General features: G+C 29.7%; 1 protein-coding gene across 1 annotated transcript; it reads left to right on the forward strand.

Annotated features, from left to right (window-relative positions):
• LOC105170681 (ethylene-responsive transcription factor ERF034) lies at window positions 10,264-11,476 on the forward strand. The gene has a single exon (XM_011091555.2). It carries the CDS (start codon window positions 10,429-10,431, stop codon window positions 11,287-11,289), a length of 861 nt encoding a protein of 286 aa, XP_011089857.1. The 5' UTR covers window positions 10,264-10,428; the 3' UTR covers window positions 11,290-11,476.

A 14,635-nucleotide genomic window follows, 5' to 3' on the forward strand; every position in this document is an offset into this window, starting at 1 on the left:
GAAAATTACTTCAATTGCATTTATTGAAGCTCGTAGTTTATTGTTGGAAGCTAATGTAATCTTGCGGAAGAGTACTTACGTTTTTTACTTCGAAGTATATTAATTGAATATTGATCTGAAGGCGATAAATCTTAAATAAAAATACTCTCCTTATTCAGAATTATTATTATTATTTTTAAAATATTTATCCGAGTCCTTATAAAATAAAGCTTTGCTTATATTTTCTTTTTAATTTTTAAAAAATATTATATCATTTAAAATAATAACACGGCGTTAATAATCATTAATAAATATTTTTATTTGCTGGGTCTAACCTGGACCAAAACTCATCCCAGTTTGGGAGGATTTTGAAGTCTTAACACTTAACAGGGTTTTGGGGCGGATATTGGGTCGTAGTGCTTTAGACCCAAATTCAATCAGAATTTGATCCTATTTATTTATTTTTTATAATTTTTATTTGTTTAAGATGTACTTATATACAATATTTTGTTATATTTATAAAAAAAAATATGTATATTTTAGTTATAGTTACATATAATATATAAATTTAATATTTTTAAATCAAAATAATAATAATAATTTTTTAAAAATCTTTTAATATAAATTTAATATTTTTAAAATCAAAATAATAATATAAAATAGTTTGTAAATGTTTTAATGTATATCTAAATAATACATATCTAAAAATTTTAATACTAATGCCTAAACATGCACTTACAATTTAAAAAATAATAAACTTTTCAATAATATTATTGTCTCATACTTATACAATTTGTTACTACTAATTTTAAAAAAATATATACATTTAATTTTTAGAAAATATTAAATTAGGTCTACCTTGTCCGATCCAATAGATCCCAAGCTTCAGACCAAATTCATTGCCATTCCTATGTTTTGAACCCTATGTAGAACTAAATTAGATATAATTTATAGTTAGAATCCCAGAGAAAATCAAGAACCAATTTTAATCCTTTTTTAAATATAAAGAAAAAAAAAAGAAATCATAACCTACAAATCTACAGCCAATATATCCAAAATATGACATGATTTTATAGGTCATCATCCATAGGTCTCGGAATAAGCTAAGCTTTGAGTCTTAATGGGCCCTAAAAATAGTCCTGGAAGTTTTAATTGGGTCGACCTTGGCCCATCAAATTACTGTCTGGATACAATGTCAAAACGGCCCATCTAGATCTCCAAGTTTTGGAGTAGTCTCAAATCTCTTTATTTTAGTTTCAAATTAGAATTATATACCTTATTTGCCCTTCAGTGTAAACCAAAATGCCTCTTGTTATTCCGCCCAATTTGGTCATTTACAAATTTCGTGTGGTAGAAGTTATAATTTAGTTTTTAAGTAAACATGACCCTAGAAAAAGTAACGAGTTCCTAATTTAGTTTCAAGTTTTTAAGAATCTTATTCAAATTAATTACAAACATATTTCTTATCTTATTTTATCAAAACACTGATTCAAGAAATTAATTTTAAAATAAAACTTATCAATTTATAAATTTTAAAAACATCTAATAAAATGATATTGTTAAATAAATTTAATGAAACACCATCTTAATCTAATCTCGTTGTCTAAGAACATCATCGCTATGTCTTTTATTTCAACAACGCAATCAAAAAGCAATCCACCTAAGAACCCATTGAAAGAAAAAAGGGAGCGATCTTCTGGTTGAATGTCACCGTGAGATGATAATTCACATGCCAAACGATCCACCTGTGAATCCATTTACAGAAAACAAAAGCAGTATTGTTCAGCTGGTTGGGATAATTTCACATGCCACCTCCCCACTATGTCAAAATAGTCAACTTTAAGCTCTGTTTGGATTGTGCTAACATGCATCGACATTTTGGAAATACAGAAAAAAGTTGTAATGATGTTCTACTCTCTCTCTCTCTCTCTCTCTCTCTCTCTCTCTCTCTCTCTATATATATATATATATATATATATATATACATGGGCGTGTTGCCCTAAATGGAGAGATCACTGCAAAAAGGTTGTGTTTGGCAATCATATTTCCAGATTTTAACTAAATGGCACTAGAAATATGCCCCCTTTTTTTTTTCATCTGGACCCAGACGCAGACAGCATACAATGCCTCGTTTTCCTTAGTCTTGCCCTCAATCATCAGTTGATGGAGAGATTGCCATTTGCCAGCCACTTGTGTTTTTTCTTTTAAATATATACAATTTGATTTATAAATTGATTATAATAATTAATATTAAATATTTACATTTAACAACCATCGACAACTATAATAATCATATACTAATCATCAATATCAGATAACTAAATTTAATGAATACTTACTATTAAAATTTAATAATATTTCACACATGATAGAATTCGAATATATGACTGTGTAATTTAAATTTTATCAATTAAATTAGACTTGATCGGTCAATTTAATTTTTGTTTATAGTTACTTTCGGGGTGTTTGTGTTTGGAGTTTACCTTTGCAATCATAGTTTTGGATTTAAAGTGCTGCACAATGGGTTGTGGTCTCAAAGTGGGTCCGGTTTCATTGCCTATATGAGCGTTGAGATAGGAGTTGTTATGGAAAATTTATATATACACAAAAAAAAGATTTGGATATTTTTACTTCGAAATCTAATTACTAAATTATTTGGTTCCTAATATACGTTGACAAGTCTAATTACTAAATGGTACATTTCCTGTAATTAATTAGAAATTGTGGGTTCCCTTCAAATTCAACCAACATCACTAGGATGTCTTTATTTATTTATTTATTTATTTTTTTTTGATGAGTGAGCAGTCTATCAAAATTAGACCACATGTTTGTTGCAAAATCGTGTGTGGCTAACAAGTCACATATGTAACATCTCAACCTCAGAATTAGAGGAAAAGAGCTGCATGCCTGCATTAACTACGTTGGTGTCCATCAATTAGAATCAGTTCCTCAGTCGTTGGATTGGTCAGAAAAACAAAGATACGGTATTGTTGGGAGGATTTTCAGTTAAAAACCTTAAATATTAAAATCAGACAGTGTTCTAAAATACATAAGTATACATGTAATAGGATGACGTTTATTGGTATTTATACGGCTCATATATGCCATAACATATATAGATAAAGTATTCTCATGATCGATATTTATTAAAATCAGATCCTTGGATCGGTCATTCGAATTGACATGGGACTCGAGCGAAAAATAATATATTACGCGATCAAGGCAAAAAAGATCCACTTAAATAGTAGGATATTTTTTTTTTACTTATTTCTTAAGTGTGTGACATGATGGTAAAATAATTGACAATTATAACAACCCGGCCCTCATTCCTACGTTAATTAAACACAATTAAATTAGTTTAAAACGTCCTTAATATTGGTGGGTAAGTTGATTTCTTGTGACCATCAACAATGATTGCATCATCTCAAGCCTATGTGCTATAATATATTCACATATATAACATTCCAGAAACCCTCTACAAGTACACTATATATGCAAGCAAACAAAGAGGCAGACATCATTATATTCCACGCAATATATATAAAAGTTGTTCCATAGTTTAGCTGAGAATGCTAACTGTGTTCTTTCCTACGTACGTGGCTCTCCACCTAGCTACTCAAGTTGTTCAACAACTCCACCTGATTCTAGTAGTAATTAAATAAAAATTCTTCCTTAATTTGTTAATCAATACCCAAATTAATTAATGACGCTAAAAAACCCTGAATTTAATTACAGTAACATGGTCTTGGCATGGACATTATTAATTTAGTCCAATCAAATAATTGTGGGCATAAAATGTTGAAAATCTTATATATCCTATCACTCACATGTCTATTAATTTGAGTTGTACGGCATCGATCGTGTTATTTACAAGAATTGACAGCATAAATGTTTAGGAAAGTAAGAAAACTCAAGTCCTGCTACAATAATACATTGATTTGTGGTTATGAGTTCCACCAATGCTAAGGATTTTAGTCTATTTTCGTAGGAATTTTTTATATTTCATTTGATTCATCAAATTATTAATATAACTTTTTTTTTAAGGCAGGTTAATATACATGGTACAATTATGATGTAAGCAGCAAATTACGAATCTAATATAATTTTGGATTAATTATATTTAAATCCTTCCTTAGAATGCGAAATTACATATTTTCTAAAAATAATTTAAAAATTGTACTTGGATTCCTTCCGAGGGTTCACCATTTACAAAGTACACTACCTTCTGATAAGATTCTGATGAAAAATGCCGACGTCAATAAAAAAATTATATAAATTTTTAATTTTACTCTTTATTCAGTATTTCATAGTTTAAATATATTGATAAATTAAGATACTCTAATAATATTTTTATACTTGTGAGGTGTGTAAATATAATATAAATAAGTTTAAAAGGGAGTAACCGCAATAAATTATTGTTCTCAATTTATTGTCATTGAATAAAAAGTAGCCGAACTAGCTATATTACCAATCATTTATATGGAATACTAAATGAGGGTAAAATTATGATTTTCTTGCATTTTCTTTTTTGTTTAAGTTAGTATTTTTTGTCCTAACCTTAATGGAAGGATATAGTTGTAAATGAAAGATTCTCGTAGGTGGCACAAGTGTAATTTTCAAAGGTTTTTTAGGAAAAGTATAGTTAATTTTGTATTTTTAGAGTGGATTTAGGTGTAAATATTAATTTATAATGACTAATTACTATGATAAAAAATAAACAAATATAAAATATATTTATGTTTTATTTTTTTTATTTCAGAACTAAAACAAAGTATATCTTAATGGCATAAACAAAACAATATATATATATATATATATATATAAATAGACGATACGTATATACTTAACACTGGAAATATTCATAAATTAATACGCCAACCAACCTTGTCACGCAGACAACTAATTTTCGTAGCTGCAATAAATGATGATCAATACTTCATCTGAAAAGCTTCTTCAGTTGCCTTTTACGTGCCTAAATTTTGGTCCGACGTCGACAGAGAAGTAGTTGCTAATTGCCAGCTCAATTAAGAGTTAATGATACTGCAATTAATTAGTTTAAGCATATAATTCGATGCCGACGATGATAATGTTCATCCAAGGTCAATTAAACTTGTCTAAATCAGACTCGTTATATCTCTCACCTACCTTGTACAACGGAAATTAATTCCTTTTATGAAACAAGCAAGAGGTTCATGACTAAATTCGAAATCATGGATTCGAATTCTATTAGACGTGTGGATATTTTATCTCACTTAATATTAATTAATTATAATTTATCTCTTAATTTATTATACCGTGAATTTATTAATCGAACCAATATGTTGATGAGTCGTAAGGGGCATATGTCTTTCCACATAAGTATGTTTTTTCATATTATATCAGTTACTAAAATCATTTGCAAAGTGAACATATGTTTTTTTTTACTCTAAAACATAGGGGGAAAAAAAAGTGTGTACATCTACGTCTCACTTAATATTAATTACTAGTTGTCGTGACACGTCATACCTATGTGCATATAATTAATAATATTTTATGTTTTAAAATATATCATGAATAAGAAAAGATATATATAAACTAACACAACATATTTTCATTAAAAAAATGAAAGAAAGAAGGAAAGAAAAAATTGGTGTCGTGGTGTCATAACAGCCATTTTTTAGAGAAAAAATGCCTTCTCTTATATATTAGTGTAAGATAAAGTTTCAATAAATTATAAATTTGATGTATGTACAAATAAATATTACAATTATAAAAGTATTTTTAATTTACTTCTTAGAATTATTCTCTTATGTAAGACTATGATATTTATTTCACTAATTTCTATAATTTACAAAATATGTAAGAGAGAAAAATTGGAAAAGAGCTTAATAATATTTTCTTTGAGAGATGCGATAATTACATGATTATACTAATGTTCCAATAGACTGCGTAACTAATTAAATAATATATTAATTTTAGCAGTACAGTAGTATGACTCAAAATTACAATAAACTCATATAAAGTGAAACAAATACTCACATACATGTTCAGTGACACTCGAATCCATAACCAACTACTACGCATAGAAATTATTGATCATTGAAAGAAATAATAATTGAAATGATACAAAAAGAGTATATTTTAGTGTTAGACGCAATGTTGATGTAAGTATAAGGAAAGCATTGAAGATATTATGGGGGGTGGGGGGAGAGAGGGTAGTACCTAGTTTAGCATTTCGCACTTAAATGTTGTAATAGTTATGGATAATTTCCCTAGGTAGTAGTAATTCGTACCACACAGTGATGCACTGGCAATTATGTCCCACCGTATGATGCATAGAGATTCATCGTGAATTAGGTCTCGACATTGAAACTCGGAAGCGATTCATAATTTCGCAAGGACAACTAGTCTAGGCTATGTGCATGGGTATGCCCCAATATAGGTTTTATCTAATTACTTGAGTCTTAGGAATAATCCATAACTATATTTGTCTAACAATTCAAGAACGTCCTAATTCAGGAATGATTTGTGTAATGATGTTGATTAATTTGTATAAATGATATTGACGTTTCCAATGAGTGTATGCATGATCTTTCAAAAGACATGAGTGGTTTATATAAACAGATGATTATGGAATGTAAATGTAATCATTTATAAATTCTAAACCAACAATATATAACTATAACAAATGGATACGAAGTTACACAGATATAGCGGCATGTGTCAAATAGTAATGTGAGTAATGAGGAAAAAAATTTGCCAGGATCAAGTTTGATCGAATCAAATTAATACACTTGTTATGTGATTGGTTACTTTTTTTTAAACCGTACTCTAATCACATAACAAGTGTATTGTATAATTAATTTAAATTTGATCGAGATAGATCAGAACTGAAATAATTGGAGTAGTGAATATGACTACATTGACTTCTATGAACCAACTACAAAATGAGCAAGAGTTCCTTCCACTCTCCCATGATTTAGGTGCATGAGACAACGTGCATGTCCCCGACTGACACAAATCACTTTAGTCGTCGTACCAAAAATACAAATCATATACGTCGATATATACCTAAATAATAATTATATATATGTATATTTTTGGCATTTATACTAAGCTGTGTAGTATTAAGCAGATTTCTGTAAATGAATACATTTATTGATGAATTCATGAGTAAATTTTATGTTCCTTATATGGGTCTTCACTTGTCTGAACCTTATCAGAAAATTAACAAACGGAATATGGGGTAGATCAGTAAATACTTTTATATCAATATGTGATTTTGTTAATTAGATTTTGAGCATCAAAGTTCACATCAAAATGTGCATAACCTTCACGCTGTTCATATTTCTCCAACATTTTCTGTCCATACATCACACTTGTCCTTCTCAAGCTTGTGCTTTTTTGTCTGTTTACTACACTTTAAATTTTGGGTAAGTTACTGTTTTTTTTTTTTTTTCTTCTTAACACAATTATAGTATAAACGATTGAGGTTTCATGAGCAGTTTTGAGATCATGAGTTTAAATCCTATCATATATATAAACTATTTATAATATTTTATTTAAATTATTATAATTTATTTATTAATTTTTATTATATTAATATATTAATTGAATTAAGCTAAGAGGTGGTTGGGGTTTGAATTAGGAGTAGCAGCATTAATTCTATAGACACGGCCGAATTCGAGGGGAGTGTTGGGTCATGTCAAAGACTGCCTAACGCTATTCCTTCAAAATAGTTATATATATTTAATTTAATTTCTTTCAATTTTTAATTTTATTCAATATATATTTTGTAAAATCAATTAAATTTTTAACATATTATTATATTAATATATAATTATAAACAATAATCTTATATTTTTTTAATTACTTGAAGAAAATTTCTAAACCGAATTTTGTAGATTAAATACACAAAATTTCAATTCAGATCAAGCTGGAGACAAATTTAAGGTCTTACTAAACCTGCGGGACGAGCATCGGATCTGATCAAACTTGCTCCAAACATATCCTTGGTCATCCTAAATTTTCACTTCTTCTGATTTAAACGTAAGAATATGTAATAATTGACACCTTAAACAAAAATAATAATAATCCTTAGTATATAGATGTAGAACAAAGAATTTTATACAAACTAAAACAAAAAGGCAAGCATCATTTATGAGAAGTGGAGAATATTACATTTATTATATACTTAATTATTATTATTTTACCTCATGATAAATTGGATTTGAACAGAGACTAATAAATTTTACCATGATGTCACACTTAATTAATTAGGTTGCTATCACCCAACATATATATTTATGAAAGCTAAAGAGGGTTAAACATAAAACAGAATTCCAGCAAATATAGGGCAGGAGCCCACTGCTAGTCATCAAAATTGGACCCCACTGCCATGTGACCACCCATGTGTATCATACTTCAATATTTTTAATTTAACTTCCAATTTTCCAGATCCATCTCCACTTTCTTAAATTTTCAATAAAAAATTAGAATATGAATTACAACGAATTGTACTGAAATTTGGTATAATTATGAATACACTTTTTATTATTTAAAAAATTATTATGAATACTTTTTTGAAGTTTGAAAAAATATTTAATTATTGAATAAATATTTGAAATTATTAACTTTGTCATAAATCCTAAAAACATTGAACGAGATAGATAATATTTTTAATTAAAAAAATAATTAATATTCATTTAGTCTATAAAAAAGTTCAAAAAATTATAAATTTATAGTTCATAAAGGCATTTTGGTCAGATCACCCACAAAAAATAGATGAAAACGTAAAGAGATTAATGAACGGGTTAATTGGTAGACGGTCATTAAAATTATAAAGTATTAATAATTTTTTATATAATAAAATAATATTTATAATTATACAACACTTCAAGAGAGCTCATTATGATTTACTCTTAAAAAGATTATTATTAATAATTGTGAAGAAATATCAAGAATACATATGAAAATAAGTGGACATGTGTGTGGATGTTAGAAGCATATTGTCCACATCCCTCGTGCCCAAAACTACAGATGTGTTAAGTCTTTGACAACATGGGAAAATATTGTTCCCCAATTCAAGTTACAGACCATCACTATTTTTTTATCGTACCTTTTACTTTTTCCTTAGTTTAGTCAAATTTCCAAATGGTCAAAATTGATAGCATGCCGCCGTTATGGGGAAGCAAATATTCATTTGTATTCGGTGTTTTTCTATATGTTTATTAATAGAATTAATGATTGAGTTCGATTCCCGTTTATATGTTTTAACAATATTTTTTTTAATATAAAATATTCAATTATTTTTAATATATTGATAGATTGAATCATGTAATTATTTATTTTTTTTTTATAAAAAATACATAATAGTTAGGACTTGGGAAAAAAGACAAATTACATGACACCCACTTTGCTATATTTGTGGGTTAATGAAAAAGTTTATTTGTTTGATATATGCATATTAGTATGTCTAATATATATGAATATTCCCTTTCACAATCCAATTAAAAGTTTTGTGTCTTAAAATAAAAAGAGAAGCATCCTTGCCTGAGAAGTAGTTGATATTGTGCTAAAAATTACCATTATTATCAATGAATGCCTTTCAAACTCTTTAATTATTTGTGATAAATAAACCTCAAAATTTCGATTATTTTGACTTTCAAATATTAATTGGTCCCGTCGTGCACATGACTTGGATCAATGATTTAATAATACCAAATTTTATAGTTTTTACATTAAGTACGAGTAATTCATTTAAGTTTAGAAAAACGTTATAAATTCATATTGACCACATAAATTGAAATTAAATACGAAAAATTTCAAACATGATCGACAATGTTGGATCGATGTCGAGATAAATGAAGGAGCCCCAAGTGTAGCAAAGAAGTCATGGATCATTGAAGCTCTGTGTTAAAGGACTTGAAGAAATTAATGGCGATGGTTCTTAACAACCCTACCCGGAAGGGCCCCTACCCGGAAAACAATTCATGGTTTACCAATGTGCACAAATTAGCATGGCCCCCCTTTTAACTGATTTAATTACCATACTGACCCCAACAGCGTGTGTGTTTCTGTGTGTGGACACGAACTTGCTTCCCATCAATACGAACAATTATTACATTACATGTCAACATCATATGATTAGAAGGCTAATTATGCAAATGGGTAAACTAGGATTAAAACATAATTCCAATTCCCAAATCATCATATGCTATGAATACAATTTATTTATAATAATATTTGTGCATTATTAAAGTGTCCGAATGGGTAAAGAAAACATGTGTAGTCACAAGTCTAAGTGTGGTCTTATGCTTCTCTTTCTTTTTTAATTTTTTTTAATTTTTTTCTTTTTTTCTTTATATAAATTAATCCCATTTGTGAAAGAATCTTATAAGGGCAAGAACCCCTACTTTATGTAGCATCATTCACATTCTTTCTAGCTACTAGCCCACAACGCAACTTATCATGGAAGGAACGATCATCTTCGAAAGTGCTGCACAACACCAACTTTTTTCCTCCTCCGCCGCTGCCGCAGCCGTCGCCACTTCTTCCACCACTTCCTCCGCCTCGTCGACTTCCGGTGGTTGTGTTTTACCTTCCGCCTCATCCACCTCCTCCTCCTCATCGGACTCTTCCACGAATGAGACGCAAAGTGTAGTAAAATCAAAAGACTGCTCCAAGGGTCAAAAAATCACGAGAAAAGCTCAAGGAGAAAAAAGTGGGAATGAAGACGCGGCACGGCAGAGGAACGGCGGCTCCGCCTCGGCCAACGACAAACACCCGACGTACCGGGGAGTGCGGAAACGGAATTGGGGCAGATGGGTGTGCGAAATTCGGGAGCCAAGGAAGAAGTCCAGAATATGGCTTGGGACGTACCCCACGGCTGAGATGGCGGCTCGAGCTCATGACGTGGCAGCTTTGGCCATTAAGGGCCAATCAGCCTACCTGAATTTCCCTCAGTTGGCTCAGTACCTTCCCCGCCCCACCTCCACTGCGCCTAAGGACATCCAAGCCGCCGCAGCAAAAGCCGCAGCAGCCACATTTCCCGAGGAAACAAGCCAGTGCGGAGCTGAACCCCAGCTGAGCGAAAGCAAGCTGCCTAGTTCTCAATCTTCGACAAATTTAACGTTGGACAACATGCAAGAATCGTCAAATTCGGCTTCAGCAGCTCATCATGATGACGACACATTCTTCGACTTGCCGGATCTATCCCTCAGTAGCACAGATCACAGTAATGGGTACTGTTATTATGCTTCTTCTTGGCAGCTGGCTGGAGCCGACGTGGGATTCCGGCTGGAAGATCCATTTTTGTGGGAGTGCAATTAGGTGGAAGTAATTAATTTCTCTTCTTTTTTTTTTTCTTTTTCATGGTGAAGTCACTAACTGTCATAACTCTTCAGTATGTGGTCAAATAATTACAGTATATTGCAACCCACATACTGATCTTATTACATAAACTCAAATGTGTGATAATCAATTCAGTCTCTTATATACTCATCAAATGTTCCATCATTTAATTTTATGATTGATATGTCCCAAATTAATTTGCAATAATTAAGCTCTAAATCAAAATTAAAAAATGTGGCTCAATCATTATTTTTAAGAATAAAAATATAAAATTGTAGAAATTTTAATTTTGATAGGGAGATATATATGGAGAGAGTATGATGGAAGTCATCTGAGCCATTGTTTTGGAATAGTCCCCTCAGCCCTTTTACCAGCAATCAATGGGAATGGGGGCATCTTGCAAGTTGTCACTCACTAACCAATTCAAACTCATCACTGTTTCTGAATATTATTTTGTGCCAAGCGGTACCTATTTCTCTTAGAGCGTCATTTCACCAATGGAAGGTGGCAATCATCCGACACTGTTTGCAATGTTGTAAACACGTGTTCCACATCAATTGTAAATGATGAGTTTTAATAACTCTTAATAAAATATTTTTTTTGATAAAATTGTAATGCTTGTACAAAATCAGAACAAATAATACTTCAAAAATTAAGTCACTGATCGCGTCGCATGCCGCATCATGCATGTTGATTATTCCATATATTTACATTGTGTGTGATTTAAAAATTATAATAAATGAATACTACCAATCACACTCAAACAGGTTATGTAAAAATTGTAAATCCTATGCATAGGGGATAAATTTCACGAATCAATATGAGGAATTTGCAATTAATTATTTATTTTTAAAATTAATATTTTGCTAATCAGATGATTTAAGAGCAGCCAATATTTGTCCTTTTCAGTTGGAAGTGTTTGTAGGAGCTTGCAGCAGTTCATTTGACTCCAAACATGCCCTATTTTCAGATGCTCTTATTTTATTTTTGTTTTAATTTGAAATTGTTTATTGTTGTCTGCAATCCCACCACTTGCTAATTAATTTCAGACACATATTTCTTTCTTAATGCTTAAATGAGATTTGCGTTAGATGCGCTGCGTCATTACCATAATTGCTTCCGTTAATTAATCATTCCGGTTAATTATCTTGTGATGTGACCGTTTGATCTTCTGTTAAACTTTTGAGAATAATGATTGTGATTCATTAGCAAATACCATAATTATGAAAACGGAAAAACAAAACGGAAGAAATTTCCTTAATTAATTTTAATAATGGGTTTTCTATATTTTGCACGAATTTTCTTCGTCTAAATTATTATAAAACAAGAAAAGACTACTAATCTTTGCTAATTTGAAATTTGTAAGTGGTTATCATAAAAGATATATATGAAAATGAAAATAATTTCAATTTTGCTATAATACAACTATTAAAAGTTCATTAATCATAAAAATTTTATCTGCATGGACACTCGCTAAACCACCAAAAAATTGATTATTTTCTATATTATAAATAATCACAATTTAAAAATCATCCTAAATTAATACTTTCTGTCACGGTTAAATAAAATCAATGTAAAAACTTAAATTTTGACCACAATTACTCAATATTTGACGTCATTTTAGCTATTACTGATAGTTGGCCTTACATGTAAAAATAATGGCTGATAGTGTTGTGGGATCGTGATTAATTTATAATATTAATGATAATTTTTATTTTTAACCATAATAATTAATTATAACAAAAAGTTCTATAATTAGATTATTACATTACACCACTAGAATCTATAACAATAATTTAATACATTTTAATGACAATATAAATACGTCACTTGTTTTATTATAGTCAATATATATATATTCAAATAGTGAGGGTATGTGTATATAAGATTTTTTAAGTAAGGGTAGTGGCCTAATTTATAGACCCATCATACTTTTTATTTTTATTTTTTGAAATTGACTATTTGGTAGTGTTAAGTGATCTCACCACCACTATCTCCTCCTTAATTCATAGTCTATTCTTCAATAATTTACCCACAATTTAATGATTTATTATTGGGCACAGTGGCAATTTTGGAGGGGCACACTTGATCTCTTTGGCCCCATTCATATCTCCCATATTTCTACATATCTTGCTTATGTAAATATTATTATTAAATTATAATTCCCACCCATATAACACCCCCTCAATTAACCACTCTAATTAAATTTAAATTAGGACTAATTAGCATTATTGGATCCCGTTAGGTAATTAAACAAGTGCAACTTAATTACATATCATACCTTAATCATTCTATTAATTAACATCATTCTGAAGGGCCCCAAGAATGAAGGAATTCTTGAAATTCTACAGTATTTACGGACCATTTGATTTTAGGGTATTTTTTTCGGGACACTTTAATTGTTACATGGTATTTATTTTATTCAAGACAGAAGTTGACCTACAATTACATTGTACTGAAAAAGTAACTTAATTATTACCGATTAACACTATATGATTAAAATTAAAAAAATATTATATATTCCATAGGGGGTAGACATAAAATCTACATGATTGGTCCGCGGCAAGTCTAAGCACCATGTGTGAGCTTAATTAGTGGGGAGTTAATTAATATGTCAAATTATAGAATTCGAGATCCTAATTAATAATTTAGGTACATTACTTATTTTATTGTGGCCCTATTTATAGGTATAGACATTATTTTTATTTAAAAGCGATTTTAATTAAATCTTATGATTTGAACTTAGATTTTTTTAAAAATAAAAAAATAAAAAAAATTCGTGCATCAATCTTGATATGGTCAAGAGATTGATGCACCAAAGCAGCATGCATCAAAGAGACAATATCAAGATCTTGACATATATATTTCAATTTAAATATAGCTAGTACAATATTTTATTTAGTATCATTAATTAATAACCCCACCCGGGAAACTAAAAATAAAAAAATGAAGAATTGGGAGATTTGATGTCTGGGGTGGTTGGCTAATCACACTCTTGTCCTCAAAATATCATGACCAAATTGTGCTGTCTTTTTCCTTTTAAATACGTTGTTTACTCTCTTATATTTTCGACCTTTGCTACTTAAATTTGTTACACTACCAATTAGCTCATAATTATACTTTCTTTCTTTCAAGTTTAGTGTAATTATACATAAGTTTTTTGTTGTTTGGAAAAAAAATTATATTTAATACCTCTAATGTTTACTTTTCCGTCTAATAAATAAGTTCTTCCGCTAGTCTAAATTCATCGAATTTTATGACACTAACAAATAAATTGAATAAAAGCCTAAAGCTACTCTCGATTGATTTATTATTAATTTATTGT

The sequence above is a fragment of the Sesamum indicum genome, linkage group LG1 (assembly GCF_000512975.1).
Source record: "Sesamum indicum cultivar Zhongzhi No. 13 linkage group LG1, S_indicum_v1.0, whole genome shotgun sequence".
Lineage (NCBI taxonomy): Eukaryota > Viridiplantae > Streptophyta > Magnoliopsida > Lamiales > Pedaliaceae > Sesamum > Sesamum indicum.